Consider the following 19,429-nt stretch of genomic DNA (forward strand, 5'->3'; position numbering starts at 1 on the left):
ATGTGACACTCAGATTGGTAGAATTTAGGGTGGAGGGCAAATGGAAATATTGAAGACTCTCTGGAGAAGAGAATAACCTACCCATCTTCTTTCATAAAATCACAGAAATGCAGAATGATGTGGGTTGGGAGGGACCTTAAAGATCATCTCATTCCAACTCCCTCTGTTGAAAGCAGCTACACCAAAGGACAGTTGTGGTCTAATGCTGAATCCCAGCCAGCCTGATTTTCTCCTTTCCAGTTTTGTTGTCAGGACCTCTCCCTTTTCTCCTTTCCAGTTTTGTTGTCAGGATCTCACCCTCTGAACCATCAAGTCCTTGGTCCTGGGCTGTCCTGGAGTTTCTCTGCCTTTTATTTCTCTCCTGTTTTTTCCCCATTGATAAAGACATTGGCATTGACTCTTCTTTACCTGTACTTTGCCAACTTAAGACAGGGCCATTAAACAATAACCAGTTTTCCAGTGACAGATTCCATGAACTATAATCCACTTGGAAGCAATTGGATTGTGATGACTTCCTGTCTTCTCCTCAAAGCACATGGGGGCTTAGCAAATGCCACGAAAGGCTGAAGAAGAGCACTTCAGCTCCTCTTCTTTTCCTTCTCCACCACTTCCACAGTGTTTTCCCTTCCTCACCATTATCCAGACACTGATCTGGGGTGGCTGAGTGATCTGGAGGGACAGCTGGGGACAAGCAGGAGAGGAAGGAGGCAGGAGGAAGGCTGAGCATTGGAGAGCGTGGGCAAGGAGCCCACAGGGTGGCCATGCGTGTCTCTCTCTCTGCCTATCCAAGGAATCTTGATAAGACTAAAATGGTCTCAGGATGAGATTGAAAAGTCCTGCCAGTACAGCAGGTGTGCACAGAAGGAGGAGAACTGAGTGAGGATGCTATTTTTAGCTGCACATTTTTATATTCCATTACAGATTGAAATCACAAGGTCAAACCAAATCCAGGCTACACTGGATGCTGTATTTTAGGCTTTATCACATAATGGTTGACAAAGGCTCTTCAAAAATCATTGCAGCCCTTCTCTGAATACCTTTATGTGTTGTTTTAGTTTTCATTTTCCTTGAACAACATCTTTCTGCCTCAGGGGCCACAGGACATTGGAACGTGAGACTGCAATGAAGTTGGGTTTATTTTTAATGAGCAAATTGGGAGCCAAAGGCTTTGTTCTAAAAGAAATGGTTGATCTCACAAAATTCAAGGTGTGATTTTGGTCCAGCAGCTTCGAGGGAGAAACACAGAGACTGCTAAAACCTCCGTTGGCGTCCTGTTCACAGAGATTTCTGTGTCCTAAAGTCGTGGTGTTGGGCTGTCATCTCAATTCCCACTGGAATACACACCAGGAAAACATTCTCCCTGTGATGTTCCCAATCCACGTGTAGGTCACGGTGACGCTGGGCTGTGCCTGCCTGGAGGTGCAGGGAGCAGACTGCAGTGGGAAAGCCACTGGGAACCAAGGGCCACACAGAGTGAGCTGTTTTTAAGGGGATCAACAGGGTTTCCCTGTTGCCATGACAACCTGACAGTCTCCTCTGCTCCGTGCTGAAATACCTACACACACCTGGAGGCTTGAGACCAAGTATTTGGGCAGAAAATCACAGAATCAGTGTGTAGTTAAATTTGGAAGGAGCCTCCGAGGCCATCTGACTCAACCCAGTGGCTCAAGCAGGGCCACCTTGCCAGGACCATGACCAGATTCTCTGTCCTACCCAGAGACAGACCCCGAAACCCTCATTCAAATTCAACAGGAAGGCACAAGATATCAGGGAGGAGTGGAGAGGAGAGGAGAAAGAGAGAAGGAGAAGGAGAAGGAGAAGGAGAAGGAGAAGGAGAAGGAGAAGGAGAAGGAGAAGGAGAAGGAGAAGGAGAAGGAGAAGGAGAAGGAGAAGGAGAAGGAGAAGGAGAAGGAGGAGGGCTGCTCATCTCCTGACAGAATTGCTGTTGCATGAAGGAAATATTTTTGAGTCCCTGTCTCATGTTCTGGACTTTCAAAAAATATGCCAGCACTTTTTAAGAAGGTTTTCCCTGAGGACTTTGCCGGTTGGTGTGAAGATAACTGTACTCTGGTGTTGCTTTGCATGTTGAGTGATTTTTTTCCTTGATTATTTGCTGTTTCCAAATCTTTTGGTGGAATTTTGCAAGAGCAACAGCTCACAAAAGGAATGGTAAAGGGACACAGGAATAGGTGTGACACAGCTCCACAACAGAGAGAGCACACAAGACAAAGGACAAATAATACACAGAGAGAAAAGGCAACAACGCCATTCCCCAATACTTGAGAATTCAGCTACAGAATTATTCATAGAATCTTAGAATGGCCTGGGTTGGAAGGGACTTTTAAGTTCATCTAATTCCTAACTCTTGCCATGGGCAAGACACTTTCCACATCTTGCTCAAAGCCTCATCCGACCTGGCTTTGAACACTTCCAGGAAAGAGGAGTTCAGGACTGAGCAGGATCCCTAACATGGACAGGAGAGAAATAAAACATAACTGAACCCAGAAGCTCAGCTGAGCAGACCACAGCTCTGAAAATCTCTCCTGTCCTGCATCACTTCAGACAGGAACTCAAAGCCATGTGATCCTACTTCTTTATCTTGGCAAGAGGAAAGAGTGGAATTACAGGAAGACATCAGGATTATCAACTCCAAACCAAGGCTGACCCCTGAAATCCATCCCAAATTTGGTTTACACCACCAGCATTTCACTGTCCTTCATGCAGAGAGTTTGGCTCAGAGCTGGGATCCTGTGGCTCCCTGAGTGACTCCTTTAATGTGACTCAGCCTGGAACTAAGCTCTTCTCAGGAGGTCATGTAGACATTTGGAAATTCCCCTCCTCATGGCTTAACCCGGTGCCCACAGCCTCTTTATTCCCAGGGAAGGTGCTGAAGGTTCATACCAGCTGAGCTTCCTCCCATTTTTCCCGGTTTTCCTCTGACAAAATGTTGCTGATGATCTGGACGAAGTTCTGGAGAAGGGAGACAGGAGAGGACAGAAGAGGTTGTTATGAAACATTGCCCAGGCTGGGAAGGTCACAGTGGTGTGGGAGGGACACATGAGATCTAAACATGCTCCAAAAGCGTTCTCATGATCCCATTCCCAAAAGGTTCCAGAGCATTTCACAGGTGCCCAAGGATGTTAATAGCAAAATGTGTTTTAATAAGACCTCTTTCCCACACTTTAACTACTGTATCTTTAAGGCACTGAATTGGGAATAGGTCTTGTATCCACTCCTGATGACTTTTGAGGACAGATATGGTAAATATTTGTCAGAAACTGGTTAAAAGCAGGTGATCTTCCATTGCATAAATCCTCCCATATCTTTTTTTCTATTATTTCTGTTGTTTCCAATATATGGATCCCACAGGATCCCCTTTAGCTTGTGACCAGGCAGGAGATGCAGAGATGGATCAAGAGGCTGCTGTCCATGGTAAGACCTTTGCAGCACACAATGAGGAAGAAGGAGACAGGAAATTTCAGACTATTGATTTTTTTCTCCAGTTTTACCACTCTCTGCAGATCCTGCAGGATCAGTTTAATGTTTCAAGTCATGAGGTGATGACCCATCCCAAGGGTGTATCCTGCGGCTGCTCTGCAGCTGCTGGAAGTAAAACCCTGGGATAAGAAACCACGGTGATATTCCCCTGCATCAACACCCAGGTACCCAATGCCACAGGATTGTTTTACCTCGAGTCATTAGCCTGAAATCCCCACCAAATAATGTTCTCATATCAATTAGGCTCTGCAGTGAAGTGCTATCAGGTTGAAATAGTCCAGAGTGACCTTGGCTTTCAAGTTCTTAATTTATAAACCAAGGAAGAACCACCTCAAAAGGCGAGTTTGTTAATACAGAAAGACATTTATGTTGGGAAAAATAATAATCTGATTTTCATCAGCACTGTATCAGCCACAATCAGTACCAGTAACCAAACCTGGAGCCCTGAGCATGGGCACCTCTCTAAACCCAGCCTTGGGCTCCAGGAAATGCACCTGGGCTCACCTGCACATCCCCAGAAGTCGGGCTGTGATAAGCCCTACGGAAGATCTCTGTCATGTTCCTGAGTACATCCATGGTGGACAGCAGGTCCCCACTGTAGCTGGTCCCATCCTGGGAGATTTCCACAAGGTTCTGGAGCACATCTGACAGCCCGTCTCCCATCAGCCCACGCTGAGCTTTGGCAAGGTGTTCCCTGGTCTGAGAAACGGAAAAGAAATGTGGGAAATGCTTTTAGGGACAGTCAAAGTCGAGTTAATGAGCTCAGTGAAGGAGCTGCCAGGGAAGGTTTTTGACCTCCCTCACAATTCAGAGTGCAAATCAGATGCATCTGACAATCTTTGCTGACCTGAGAGCCTCTGATATTTTTTTAAATGATAGAAAAGAGTGATAGATTCTAAATTGTCTTCAAAATGGTTCTAAAATGAGAGAGAACTGAAAATTTCTGTTTTGCCCACAAAGAAGAAATTATCCTACTACAAAGTTTCTTCTGTTCACAGCCTAACAGAACATTTTTCCCCAAAACCTTGATTTCTTACAACCAATTTGTAATTATTTTAGGGCAGACTCGGGACTCTCCTGTACCTTACCATGAACAGCAGGGATCAGTTCTCCTAAAGACCACAGGAGACCAGCAGAAATTGCTCATAACAATTAATTTAACAGAAATAAGATGCTTATTTAAAAGTGATAGTGATACTTAATGATAATGTGATATGAAAAGCCTAGAAGAAGCCAGATTCTGCCAAGCTGGACATTAAAATATCCTGAAAGGAACCACTCCTTGCCCATGGAGTGCATCACAAGGTAAGCAGAGAGAACAGTGAGAGAAAATCAAGGCAGAGCTGGAAACTCTTTTTTTTTTTTTCCTTCTCTTTTTGTAACTATAGCCACGTAACAATTACTGGGGAGGATCCCAAACCTGCTGAGCTGAGCAGTGGGGCTGCCTTACCATCATCTGTATGTTCCTGTAATCTATAGAAACACACTTGATGTACGTTGGAGGCTCCCAGTAAGCGATGCCTTCCTCATCTAAGATGCATCTTCGAAGGATCAGCCCTGGAAGAATGAAAGAAACAAACATAGGAGTGAGGACAGGATGAAAGGCCAAGCATTCATGGGGACTGGTCTTTTGTCATGAGTAGGAAGCCATGGGATAAGAGGACACGGCTTCAAGTTGTGCCAGGGAAGATTTGGAATGGATATGAAGGAAAAATTCTTCACTGAAAGGGTGGTCAAGCATCAGGACAAGCTGATCAGAGAAGTGATGGAATCATCATCCATAGAAGTGTTCAAAATACGTGTGGATGTGGCATTGAGGGCATGATTTAGTGGTGGGCCTGGAAGTGCTGGGCTAATGGTTGGACCTGAGGATTTTAGACGTCTTTTCCAACCTTCCTGATTCTATGGAGATCACCCAGAACTGGTCAGTGCACCACTCCAGACTCAGCTACCAGCACAAAGGGCATCAGAGGCACCTGCAGATGCCCGAACAAGCCCATAGAAAGGATTATCTTTATTTCCTTCTCCTGCCTTTTATTACTGCAGAGCAGCAGAAGGAACGGGGCAGGAAAACAAAAATTAACAAATTGGACATGGCTACTCAGGGTGAAGGGAAGGTTTCTTCTCCTGCCTTGGATGGCAGCATTTTCCCTGGCTTGGGAAGCCCCACGAGCCTCCCCAGGTGGTTTGGTCTGGTACTTGCAACTGAAGCAGGGCTTGTGCTGCCCACGCAGCCTGGAGGGGAATAAACACCCGACAGCACCAGTTCTGCATCAGCTGAAACTCTCTGAAAGCTGCTTCCAGTCCTCCCCCAGGCCTCCCCTCAGCTCCAATCCACAGAGGGGTTTGCAGTGATAATCACATGCCTTGTGATGTGGGGGAACATCAGAGATGTTCAGAGAACAGACATATCAGGGAGGAGGAAAGGGAGAGGGATCACCCTGTCCCAGCCATCATGATGCCACTTGGAAAGTCTCTGAGGATCAGGTTTGCTGGGTCTGCAGTCCCACTGATGCTGCCAAATGATTCACTGACCTTTCTTTGGACACAGCCCTTCTAGGACAGCATTGGGGTGATGCTGACTGTGCCAGGCTGTCTGTATCCCACACAAAAAATCAAACCTTTACACATCATTGACACTGCTGCCACTAGCTCTGTTCCTGCCTGGCAGGGAGGAACACCCAGCTGAGGACAAATCCCACCACCAGCATCGCTTCTGGAGCCTTCTCTGCACCGCCTTCCACTCCCTTAGGGAACAGTAGGTAACACCATATCCTTTCAGTTTACACCAGAACCATCAGACCATCAACTTGACAGCTCAAAGGAATTTTTAGAGAGGTGCTAGGGTTTCTAAGTGGACAACGGAATTCAGATTTCCTGCTCTCATACAGCAGCTGCTTTTATGGCCACTGGAGAGAACTACAACACCCAAATCCAGAGGACTCTAAAGCTCTACCTGCTCTGCAAAGCTCTTTGTAGATAATGGAGAGAACATATCCCAGCATTCCTTAATTTCAAATTTTTCACAGGACCAGGCAGTGGATGGATGGAAACCACCGCAGATTATCCAGTAACAACTAAGAGGTTTCTGCTTAACAGTGAAAACAGAAAGCCAGACAGAGTAAATTTAGCCATGGACAAAGGGAGGGAAGTCCATGTGCCTGTCCTGTCATCCCACAAGCAGATTCTCCTCATCTAGGACACAAAGGATGAAGGATCCCCTGATGTGGGACCACCTCCCCACCACACAGTCGCTCTTACCGGTGGCATTACGGGGACACCGGACAGCTGCAGCATCCCCGGCTGGTGTCTCCTTCCAAACCACAGGGCCAAGACTCTCCTCGTCACAGATTTCATGGGGCTCTGCCAGGAGAGAAAAACTCCATTTGGTAAAGCTTCCTCCTCAGCAAGGACATGGAAAAGGGATGTATGGGAGCGTGGTCTGTGAGGCAGCAGGCCTGGAGCTGCACTCCCAGCGTTTCATCCCTCACAAAGTCACTTCACCTCTCCGGAATTCGCTCTGCCTCTCTGAAAACTGGGCATTCATCCATTCCGAGGATTAGCTCACCAAAATCCATGGGAAAGTCCACTCACATCCTTGCCTTGCCTTGTGGCAGCTCTTTGCAAGAAAACTGCTGCTGCTACCCTCTAGTAAAGAGTTTTATTTCTTGATTTTTAATGGGCAGATCTTTTGTGGGTGAACTCCATGGCTCCAGACTCCACCTCTTCCATCCCTCAGGGTCACCACCTTCAGTGTTGGATGTATCTAAAATGAGGCTGGGCACGAATCAGTGGATTAAGAATGAAGGAAAGAACAAGTAAATGGAGAGACACATCCCCTGGGTTGTCTTTATTCTGCCTGATTCCATCTTGTGCACAAAAGAGAGCATATATGAGCCCCAAACAATTTGGAATGGCATCAGCTCATTTCTAAACACTGCTGCAGAGCCCAGGAGCCTGCAGAAATGTGTTTTGAGACATCACAGAAAAAAAAAAAACATTGGAAGGATGGTTTTGGAAGCTTCTGTCTGTGGGTGGAACTGAGTTGGTCCTGGAGTTGGTGGGATCTGGGAGAAAAACATTCACCATGGGAGATCTTTGTGCTGAGAAACTCATTATTTACAACATGTAAAGCATGAGGATGGTGTTAAAGCTATTTATCACTCCTGAGGGAGGGAAGGAGAAAAAAACTTGATTTAATAGTTTTTGATTACAGTTTTTATTCATTGTGCACGCAAAATTTCCAATCAAAAGGAAGCTGAGTTTGTGCCTGCAGCTGGTCAGGACATGTCCCACTGCTGCTCTGGGACTACCCAGGGACCAACCTGGCTGTGGGGAGGGCTCAGATTTAAATTATGGGCATGGCAAGTCCTGCTGCTTTGAAGAACTCCTGCAAGACCCAACAAGCTGCCTGCACACCACTGCTCCTGCAGGCAGGCTCCAAGAGTGTGTGGCCCCAGCCCCAGCTGCAGTTCAAAGATGGATTCCTCCCCAGCAGACACTGGGAATGAATAAGCTGAATTCTCTGCCTGGAAACAGATGCTCCTTCCCTTGGTTTAAAGCTCCCTTGTGAGTAATTGCTCTTGTGATGGAACCCTGGAGGGCAGCAGGGCTCCAGCTGTGCTCTGCACATGAGCAGGACTCATCCCTGAGCCAACAGCTCAGGCTGTTGCAGATAAGCCAGAAGAGGGGTGGAAAAGAATCAGTTTAATTTCCAGCCTGCTGACATGGAGCTGAGGGACAGGGAGATGGAATAACCCAGTTGTGACAGCACTTGGTCACCCACAGAGCACGTCCCAGAGCAGGGAGCTGATTTCCAAACTCTTGTCCCCCTGCTTTGACCACCGCCACAGATTGTCCCATGGTTCACAGGAGGGTTCTGGGGTGTGGAAACTTCCAGCACCGTCAGCTACAAAGCAGGAGAGCACAGGGAAAAGCAGAGGGGGAGTGTTCACATCTCTCCTCCCCTTTCTCCCCCGCTGGCCTGTCAAAACTTCCTGGTCTCAACACCCCTGCAGTGTCCCTGGGGACCACTGAGGGATGCTGTAGATCAGAGATGCTCTTTAAAAATACACTGATTGGAGTTGTCTTGCCAGTGAGCGCAGGAGCAATTCCCAGGCCAGGAGAGAATCATTTCATCCTTTCCTTTTTTCTTCCTTTTTTTTTCTTTTTGATGTTGCTTCACAACAAAATCCCTTTTACCAGAGCAACCTATTTGCACTGGGAGATTTTAATAACTAACCCAATTAAGTTCAATTCTTCTGCTCAAATCAAATCACACCAGCATTTGATACTTTCTGGAGAACAAATTGAGCGGGTTTATTTTTAGCCTCTGATGTTTCCCCACCTTTTCCTTCCCTTGCAAATTAACAACTGCAGCGAGACCCTTCTGGCTGTGAACCCTGGCAGGCCCCAGTGCCTGAGACTTGCCTTTTCCTTTGGAGCACTGCACAGGCATCAACCCCTGCAGAAAGAGAAGAAAGGATCGGGCTTGTTCTGCCAGGGCCCCAGCTGGCACACGCTGAAGCTGAACTAAATCCGCCTCACTCTGTAGACACCACCAGACAACCCGGTGCTAAGATTTTCTGTGGCGAGGGAGAGCTTTGTGGCAGAGCTAGAAGAGATTCTCACACGCCACTGCTAATTGAGAGGCACAGCTTGTGAGGAGAGGTGATGCCTTTTATTAGAGCCTAGCTGGGAAGAGTGACGAGGCTGTCACACAGCCTCTTTCTCTGTCATCTCCGAGCTGAACGTGCTGGAGCTTCCATGCTGAAGTCCTCTGGCTTTCATCTCTTTGTCTTCAGCACTTTGTGAGGGAGTCTGAGGGGTTGGCTTGGCCTCTACATGGCACATCTGCCCCCAGGAACTCCTGAATCCAAACTGCTGCCTCCTGTCCTTTAGGGAGATGCCCCTTTCCACTGGGAATGCTGGGACACTGCCATGAGAATCTCTCACTGAGCTGCTCTGGCAATTAATTACCCTTTCAGCCAAAGCTCATGGCCTGTTACAATCGATGCAATCTGACTGCAAACATCACAAAGGCCATTGATTCCCCACCAGCAATTTCACCAGGCCCTTCCACTCAGACTGAGGAAGAAAGCAGAAATGGTGGGCAGGCCTTTATTTCGGTCTCTGTATAGTCTGAGAGGCAGGCAGAAACATTCCCACTTGGAAGTGTTTACTCCAGCTTGTTTTGCACATCCAAACCAGATTTTTATCTGCCCTACAGCTCACTCACCCTCCACTCAGCTTTTGCACTCTGCAGGAGGGAGAGATTCGGGTAAAGCTCTGACAGATGCAGACACATCGTTTTTAAAATTTCCAGTGGTGTGCAGGCTTCTGAGGTAAAGGGTGGGAAACATCTGCAGCATCCTCAGTACTCAACAACATCATGGACTTGAGACTCTAATATCAGTTTTTGCTACCAAAACCAAACAGTTTCTCTTTTCCTCCTGTAACTCTATGGCAATGAAAAGGTGAAACCACCAAGGCAAGGCTGGTGGGATTGACCAAATTTTCATGGAAACCAACACAGCTACACTGGATTCTGCCTTGTACCTGGGTCATGGGTAGGATTTTATTAGATTACAGCCCTTTGTAGCATTCAGATCTCTGACAAAGGACATGGAAGCCATTCCCAAAATCCAAAATTACAGAATTCTGCCACAATCAAAGGAAAGCACGAGGGGTCTGGGGTACATACCAGGACACTTTCTGTCATTGCACTGCTTGTACTCCTCCTTGGGACCCTGGCAAGTCTGTCCACCGAAGAAGGGGCCGTAGCACACCCGGTCACGTCTCTGAGTGCCACCTCCACACGTGGCAGTGCAGCTGCCCCACACTCCCCAGGCCTGCCACTTCCCATCCACTGGAAACAAAAAAATAAGAGGAAAAATAGGAGAAACAGCCTGTTATCCCAAACATCATTTGCAGCAGAAGGAAACAAAGGTGAGCAGAGGAACATAGAGTGAGTAGGGCAAGGTTTGGTAGGAAGGGAGGTCTCCTGCTTTGGATCTTTGATCCTCAACAGACATTAAATCAGTGTTCCCGTTCCCATCCCATCAGTCCAAGGGTGGTTTTGTGTTCCTCCTCAGCACCTCCACGCTCTGCAAAAGCAGCCCTAACTCTTTCCTCGGGCTGAGATTTGGGGCTGTGCTCCTGAACGCTCTTCCCATGGGCAAGGTCCAAGTCTGGAGTTCCTTGGGAATGTACAACTCCTGTGTGAAAACAGGCCTTCCTGGAGGAGGTCTGGCTCAGAGATTTAGAGAGACCAGCAGAGCAAAAAGCCATGAAGGAACATCAAATAAACCTCCCTCCAGCTGTTTCCATTGCACTGATGCTTCACGTGCCTTGGAAAGAGTTTGGGATGTTGTGTTTTCTCCCAACATCTTTCCAGATTCAGTGGAATTGTGACTTCTTTTACGTTAACAATGACATTTATCAAAATTCTGCTTCTTTTATGTTAACAATGGCATTTATCAAAGCGCCATAAAAATGTTAATTAGCCCTCAGAACAAGCCTGCAAGGTAGGGAAACATTCTCCTCTGCTGCACCACAATAACTCAGTGACAGAACTAGAACAGGGCCTAAGTATGCTCTTTACTATTTGGGCTTTAATTTTGAGTTACCACATCATCTTGGGTTGAATAATTCCTTTTGGGAGTGTGGGAGATCCATGCCTGCTCCAAGAAGTAGAAAAAAATTACTGAAGAAGAGGGACAGCACCAAATCCTGGTGCTTCATTTAGTGATATTTTGAGCAGTAGAAAGTATTTTTGACAGGAAACTCTGAAATCAGTGGGACAAGGTTGTCTCAAGAGGGGTTCTGAAGCCCCTTTTTGCCTTTGAAGATCTCCCTAAGTTGCAAAGAAGGAGTGAGATACCTAAACATCCAAACCTACTCAAAACCATGTAGGAAAATCCAACACCTCTGTTAAATACTGCAGATAATGGTGTTACCAGAGTGTAAAGGGATTCCCTGAAGAAACAGGTAGACCAGGATGAATTCCAGTAGGAATTATTATTTTTATTATTACTATTATTATTACTGTTGTTAGTATTATTATTGTTGTCATTATTAGTAAGTCACAGGTGAGTAAAGTAAGTGACATAAGACTTGAACAAAGGCTTTATTGTGACAGACCTTCTCACTGATAAGGTTTAAAGCTGAAATACAATGGAGGATCCCCTGTTTGCTTGAAATATGACTGGGAATGTTGAAATAGTGGGAGGGCAGGAACAAAACAAAAAGAGGAGGGAAGCTGAAGCCCTGTGGAGCCTAGGGAAGGGTTTAATTGATATTTTCTTGGGAGTTTTTTTAAGCTCACGCTGAAAAGCTGATATCTAAGGTTAGAAAGACACTCCCTGTGGGCAATCACTCACCTCTCTGGGGTCTCCTGAAACATTTGCCAGCTGCGGATTTTGGCTGGCACGGTCTGCCGGAATGATCCAAACCTCCTTATTACTGCACCGGAAAGGGCGCAAGTCTTCCCCAAAGAAACATTTTACTGGGATTGCAGAGGAAGGCAGGCCAAGAGAAAGAAGAAATCATTGGTCACCGACCTGGGCACTGGCGCAGGAAGCAGTCCCGGGTCTCCACCCAGTGTCCCTGGCACTCGGCTCCGCCGTAGGAGGGCCCGTTGCACTCCCGCGTCCGCTGCTGGGTCCCGTTGGAGCAGGAAGCGGAGCACGAGCTCCAGCTCGACCACTCGTTCCAGTTGCCGTCCACTGAGTGGCCCAAAGAAAGAAAACGAGCGGAATGTGAAAATCTTTCCCTCTGGAAGGAGGAGCGTGGCAAGAGCCTGAGGCCTTTGCCTGCCAGGGGCCGAGGACAAAGAGTCACAGAACTTGACAGAGGGCAAAGCTCATCAAAAAAGGGTTTGGACGACTGTGGCAGCAGGGATTTTTGTGACCCTCTGCAGCTCCCAGCAGTCCCAAAGGATGCTATTTTTATGTTCCACACTCCGTTTAACACCATAAAAGTTGAAATTACTGATATTGCCCGTTCCAGCATGAAAGTCCAAACTAATAACATTGCCAATCACAACACAACATCACACCAGAGGGCGTGGCTCATGTTTTCACTGAACTCTGAAGGGATCACTACATTACTGTGACATTTCCCATTTGGGGCCATCAGCACTTTTACAAGGGACCCATTTTTCAGTAAATCTGTGGAGAATGAACTTTTTCTCAAGCACAAAAATGCTCTTTCATTTGCTTTTTCATTAAAGCACACCCAGAAACTCAAATCACAGTGTTATTGACGGGAACCCACCATTCCTGCTGGCTGGGAAATCTGGGAGCAAAGGCGTGCTGGGAAGATTGGGATCAGGGTGAGTGTGTGTGGTCAATGTACTTCTCTCACAGCTGAATTAATTCTGACAGGCTGGAGATGTTTCTACCCAGCAGGGTCTTTGATAATTAAATAGAGGAGGGAGGGACAAGGGAGGTTATGATAGGGACAGGGTTGGAGAGAAACAGGAATACATCTTATTATCATGGTATGGACTGAAACATTCCCAAGTGTGCTGATTACACCCTAATTGGTCCCTGATCAACAAATCCATCACCCAGTCTGCTCTTCCTGAAGCATTTTTCTCATTAATAGTGGTCATCATGCTCAGTTTAGATCTAATTAGCTGCTAGATCTCATTCAGGAAAAACAACCTGAATCTCTGAAAAGTCTGAATTTTGGCTCAGTCACATTGCAGCTCATTTTTTTTTTTTTAGCTTTGCTTGTCTGCCCCAAGAAAAATAAATGCCAACTTGTCCCCCGTGTAATCTGCAAGGAATTGATCAACCCTGTGTAATCCCCATTGCAACTGAGCTGCTTTTTGTTTGCAAACTCAGTTAAAAAAAAAAAAAAAAAGTGAAAAGCATCTAAATGAGCAACTGTTAACTCAAAGTGTGCAAAATCAGGCAGGCAAAAAGGTACTTCTAATAGGTGCTTTTTTTAACAATCCAAAAATGTATGTTTTTATTGTGCATAAATTCAAGGCTTCGTGCCAGTGCTTATCAATCCTAACGAGGGGAAACGTGAAACAGAGTGTCTGACAGGTGATTATTCTTTGGAAATGATCCAAACTCCACAAAGTAGGTCCCACCAGGTATAAATTAGCGTGGCTTTTCTGACTGAAGGCTGTGCTGCTAAATTTCCATGGACTGATCATAAAATCATGGAATCACAGGACGGTTTGGGTTGGAAAGGTAAAGATCATTTAATTCTAATCCCCTGCCATAGGCAGGGACACCTTCCACTAGCCCAGGTTGCTCCAAGCCCTGCCCGACCTGAACTTGGACACTTCCAAAGATGGGCCAGCCACAGCTTCTCTGGCCTCATCACCCTCAAAGGGAAGAATTTCTTCCTTACAATGATGGTGTCTGCCCCTCATTAATATTTCCCTTTGTTGGAAAAGTGAGAGTGCATTCACCACATTAAACATGACACTTGCCAGAAAATTGCATTTATCAAAAAGAAGTTGAATTTTTCCAATACCCTCTCTGCTGCTGGTGATTGGCAGCTTATCAGGAATGCAAGCATTTGGAGATGGTGAAATAAAGGAGCCAAATCCATAATCTGGTCATTCAGTGGGGGATTGGAAACAGGTAATTTCTTTGTAGTTATTCACAGGCTGTAATTTCAGAAACATTTGAAAAAATGGGGAAACAAATGTGGCTGTGCTGTCCCTCCAGCCACCTTGCACTGATGCAAAGATGCTTCTTGGTCAAGATGCTGAGGGGTTCCCACCACAGCCACCACCAAGGACTGTCTGGTGCCATGATCACACCACAGTGGGAGTCTATCAAAAATGTTCATTGTCTGGTGTCTGCATTGTCTTCCTCTTTTTCCCTCTTCCACGGACTTGGGGACTTCCACGGGCTTGGATGCCTGTGGCATCCACAGCTCAGGGGGAACAAAGGCCCCGTTGTCCCTGCAGCAGAGCATTTTTATCAGCTGTAGCAATAAATCCTCAGAGCAGGGTGGTATTAAACCCTGAGAATGTCTGGGGTGTCAAACACCCATTGTTGTGCTTCAGTGATTCCCCCAAAGCCGTTCTCATTTGGCGCTGCCAAGCCACTGATTGCCTTTGTGGCGCTAATTAGAGCTGAAGCCTTGCAGTTGGGCTGCTTGTCTTTTCCACCGCTGTTTCAGTCGCGTATTTATTTGTATTTAAATTAATTATGGATCAATGTTAACTCAGGGTATGCTTTATTGCCCAAGCAATGCCAGCTCTGACTTCTTAAATTTGTCTTTTTATGACAGAGTCAATTTGGTGTCTGGGAGGTTCTTATTCCAAGTAGAGTCTTCTGGACAGCGGCCAAGTATCCAAGGATAGTTACTTGGAGTGAAAACTCGATGGGAAATGCCAGGAGGCTTCTCACTGTTTTCACAAAGTTCTCATCCCTCCCACAATCCCTCTCCTCCTCCAGGGACATAATAATGTCTCATAATGATTCTCATTAAACTGGAAAAATGTCAGTTGACATTATCCAGGGATAGGGAGGGAGTTTTGGGGAGGGAGCTCATGAACAGATCCTGTCCACTAGGATACCCAGAGTTAAATTAAGGGGCACTCTGTTGTAAACCCAGGCCTGTCAGAGGCAAGAAGCCTCTGGAGCATAAGTGGATTTCCAGGTGGTAAAAGTAACTTCATCTTGAGGTTCCTTCTGATGTTTCAGAGCAAAACCCGAGGAGAGGCATTTGGAAGTGAAATTTAGGGGCAGGGAAAAGGTAAAAAGATTAAATTTGTCATGGAAGCCATTAGGAGTCTCTTAGTCCATCTCATCACCCAGAGCAGGATCTGCCACAGAGAAAACTTGCATTTATATTGAATTAATGCACAGACAAGTAAAACTATTAATTAATTCCAGCCCAACAAAATCAGTCAGGCAAAACAACTTTAAAGCATTCAGTGGGGAGAACAGGTAAGAAGCTGAAGATAGTCTTGGAAATAGCAGTGGCAGCCAGATCCAACCCATGTAAGGTGTCCTCTGCAAGAGATCACACAAGGGAAACCTGAACCTGAGACTGAACAACCCCAGAAATCACCTCCAGGTTTCTTCTTCAGTGAATCCTTTCCTCAGGATCCTCCTTGGGGTAGTTCAGAATTTCACTGGAGTCAGCTACAGACCTTGATGAGCCATGTGAGGGAAACCGAGCTGGGGAGACCTGCTGGAGGGGAGGTTTCAGATCTGTCACTGTCCCTACCTGGGCAGAGAGCGATGTTGCAGAACTTGGTTTGCTTCTCCGGGCCCTCGCAGGGGTTCCCACCGAACTGGGGGGGTTTGCAGGTGCGGGTCCGATCCCTGTAGCCTCTCCCACAAGTGGAGGAGCACAGGCTCCACGGGGACCACTCGTCCCAGGTGCCGTGCACTGCAAGGGAAGCAGAAGAAGTGACTTTTCTCTTCCAGAGGAGGTCTGAGGAAGTGAGGGAACCCGCAGGGCACAGCTTCTTCCCACCCAGAATGAGCAGCGCGTGGGAAGCTGGAGAACAAACCAGCCCAAAATGTGCAAGAGGAACATCAAGTAATTTTTGTGCTTTGCTATCAACACCAAGTGCCTGCTGCTTTCCAGTCTTTGAAATAAAACACAATGCACTTTTAGCTGACCTTAATTTTTCAGATTTTTGAGCCAACAGGGAATTTTTTAAGCAAAAGATGGATTTAGCTAGAAAGGAATAAAGCCCCACCACCATTAGGGAAGCATCATCACCAACGTTTTGTCGCGTCTTGCCCTTTATTTCCTCTCTTCCAACATTTTCTCATCGAATCCTCAGAGACTACAACATTTTAAGGCTTTCAGAAAAGCTGTAGTCTGCTACTGGTTATTATTATCCTAGGTCAGTAACACCTCAGAGGCAAAGTTAGGGAGACTTGGAAGGGTAAAATGGAATGGGCAACATCCTCCTAGAGCACTCAAGACATCACTGGTAGATCCTGGAATTAGACATCTAATCGATTTTAATCTATTCTCATTAGCCTTCTAATCGATATTAATCTAATCTTCTCCAATCTAATCTAATCTAATCTGGCCAAGTTATTTATGGAATTTTAGTCACTATAATCTCCAGAGGCCAAATGTTGTAAGAATGCACTGATCTCTCTTAAGGGACTTCATCCCTTCCAGCTTTACCAGAGAAGCTAATATCAAATCAATAATCCTTCAGAAAAATAACACAAAAAAAAACCAAAACAGGACTTTTCCAGTCCTTCATCAATTGTTAACAGTGACTGGTGCCCCAGTGTCAGGAAAGGGGGTTCAAAAGTAATTCTCACCAGGCATCTTGCATGATAAGAGATAGCCAGAGGAGGAAACACAGGAAAGAACACGGATGGTGGTTTCACCATGGATGGTGGTTTCACCATCACAGAATTGTTTCTGAACTGTGATGTTGCTGGTCAGGAGAAATGCATAACATTCTTAGCTTAACAGCAAAATTCTTCAAAATTATAATAGAAACTGGTTTGGGTTGGAGGTGACCTCAGAAATCATCTCCTTCCAACTCCCTGCCATGGGTAGGGACACCTTCCACTACCCCAGGGTGCTCCAAGCCACGTCCAACCTGGTCTTGGACACTTCCAGGCAGCCTCAGCTTCTCTGGGCAACCTGTGCCAGGAGCTCACCACCCTTACAAGGCAGGATTTTTTCCTAATATTCAATCTAAACCTACTGTCTTTCAGTTTGAAGCCATTTCCCCTTGTCCTGTCACTCCATGCTCTTCGTAAAAAGTCCCTCCCCATCTTTCTCGTAGGCTCCAGTCTCCTCAGGATGTGTTTTTTTACCAAAATTGTTCTCAGCCTGGAAACGCCCCAAAGGGCACCTGCCTGCAGGTGAACTGGGTTCATGGATGTTAGATGGCATGGAATTGTCCACACCATGCAAAGCAGGTGCCCATCTTGTCTTTTTGCCATCTTTTTGCTTGTCTTGCCATCTTGGTCTAGCAAGAGTCTCTGCATGAGGCCTTAAAGCATAAAGAGAAGGAACAGGGAACAAAAACCATCTCCCTCCAAGAATTACAGAATCACAGAATGGTTTGGAATGGAAGATCATCTAATTCCAACCACTTTCCACTATCCCAGGTTGCTCCATGCCCCATCCAATCTGGCCTTAGACACTTCCAGAGATGGAGCAGCCACAGCTTCTCTGGGCAACCTGTGCCAGGGCCTCCCAGAAATATCTCAGTGGAGATACCACGGGCAACCAGACTCCCTCCCCTGCTGGCCACCAATACCTGGGCACACAGCAGAGTTGTTGCACTGTCTCTGCTCCCGGAGAGGGCCACTGCACTGGGTGCTGTAGGAAGACGAAACACAGAACCTGGTCCTGGTCTGCCAGCCCTCCCCGCAGGTGGTCGAGCACACGCTCCACGGGGACCACTCCTCTGCTGCAGGGTCACCTGTGGGGGTTGGAACAGAAGGTGAGGATGTGGCATCCTTGGATCTCCAGGGGAAGAAATTCCCAAGTTACGCTTGGCCGGTTGTGAGATCTGTGAGGCTGCAATGTGTCCTGCGGGTGGGGTGACAGGATGGGTGGGAGGGTGTGAGGGCATTGGGGAGAAATTGTGAGAGTTGAGAATGGGCTAAAGGGGGTTTTTTGGGTACTGTGTAGAGCTGTAGAACACATACACATAAAAAAAAAAAAAATAAAAGAAAAAGGATGCTGTGGAAGCATCAGGTTATTGGGAAGGGCAAACTCCACCACTGAAGGTGGTGTAGCCACTCCAGAACCTTGTGAGCTGGGATAGGGAGCCTCCCTTTAGAGATTGTACCAACAGGGATTAGACAGAGTAAATGTGTCCATAAATTGCTCACTTTAAGGATTCAACCCCTTTTCCTGCCTTCTCACAGCCCCTGCCAGTGCAGGTTGGCAGAGGAGGAGCTGACAAAGCAGAAGCTGATGGTGCCTAAGAAGGGTCAGCTGATGAAATCTCAGGAAGTTTTCTTGGCATGTCCTCTGCCTGTGGAGATCTGCTTTGAGCGTGTGACACGGAACAAAACTGACTCTTCCAGGGCATCACACACTCCCTATCAACTGCTTTATCTGATGGGGCAGCACTGGAAAAGCAACTAAAAATATCCCACTGATGGGAGTGAAAAGCACTGAGATGTGTTCCTTTGTCACTAATATTCCTGCTGCGGCTGCTTCAGCAGGCCACAACCTCCAAATATGTCACTAATTTCACTAAGTGTGATATGAGCAGGGACCATTTTCCACTAGTTTTCACTGGAAATATTCTATTCTTTGACAAAATGCTTTTCTTCCCCACATGAAAATAAAAAGCTGGCTCTGTTCTATTTAACTAAGCCATGCATTGTTTGGTTTTTTTGATTTTTCATGGATTGCAAATAATTACACATAATAAAACTGGAATGTAGTGTTTGGTATGTATAGAACACAGGCATATGGCAAAAAATAAACACCAGCATAACAGAGGGGCAACCCCTTCTCATGAGAAATTATTCTGAACCTCAGACTGCCCCGTGTTTCATCCCAAAAGGATGCATTTGGCAGACTGTGGGTGATAAGAGGGATCACAGCACTGGCTGGAACAGGTAAATATCACCCCAAGGGTCATCCACCCTGGCACCCAGCACTTGGATGTGCTATCCCACAGCACCACCCCATTCCCAAAGAAAGCTGGGCAGAGGATGCTGTACTGAACTGTCCAGCTGCAACGTGGGGAAGGAAAGAGACTCTGCAGCTGGAGATCTCGGTGAGGGTTATAAACCAGCTGCATGAAAATGTCAGAGCAGGAACTGTGGTGGGGACTGTAAAGGTTGGAGATCGACAAATTTCCCAATATTGCCTAAAACTCTGCATGTCTGTGTTTTTCCTCGAGGTGGTATATTTATGATTTATATTTATTTGTTTATATTTATTTACTAGTGTTTTCCACATGCAATTAAATTGTGATGCTCATCAATCTGCT

At 46.4% G+C, this 19,429-nt stretch overlaps 1 protein-coding gene across 11 annotated transcripts in view; it reads right to left on the reverse strand.

Annotated features, from left to right (window-relative positions):
* The window catches only part of ADGRB1 (adhesion G protein-coupled receptor B1), a 278,660-nt gene that overhangs the window by 126,379 nt on the left and 132,852 nt on the right, over positions 1 to 19,429 (reverse strand). For all 11 annotated transcript variants that reach the window (XM_088055285.1, XM_088055296.1, XM_088055291.1 and 8 more), the window contains 8 exons: positions 17,732 to 17,896; positions 15,709 to 15,873; positions 12,060 to 12,224; positions 10,202 to 10,366; positions 6,760 to 6,861; positions 4,949 to 5,055; positions 4,003 to 4,197; positions 2,902 to 2,970 (listed from right to left, as the gene is read on the reverse strand). In XM_088055285.1, the coding sequence (XP_087911411.1) occupies positions 2,902 to 2,970; positions 4,003 to 4,197; positions 4,949 to 5,055; positions 6,760 to 6,861; positions 10,202 to 10,366; positions 12,060 to 12,224; positions 15,709 to 15,873; positions 17,732 to 17,896 (1,133 nt within the window). The remainder of the gene's footprint in view (positions 1 to 2,901; positions 2,971 to 4,002; positions 4,198 to 4,948; positions 5,056 to 6,759; positions 6,862 to 10,201; positions 10,367 to 12,059; positions 12,225 to 15,708; positions 15,874 to 17,731; positions 17,897 to 19,429) is intronic.

This window comes from Pseudopodoces humilis, chromosome 1, assembly GCF_049639895.1.
Source record: "Pseudopodoces humilis isolate 2021_Gansu_Grassland_sample_001 chromosome 1, ASM4963989v1, whole genome shotgun sequence".
Lineage (NCBI taxonomy): Eukaryota > Metazoa > Chordata > Aves > Passeriformes > Paridae > Pseudopodoces > Pseudopodoces humilis.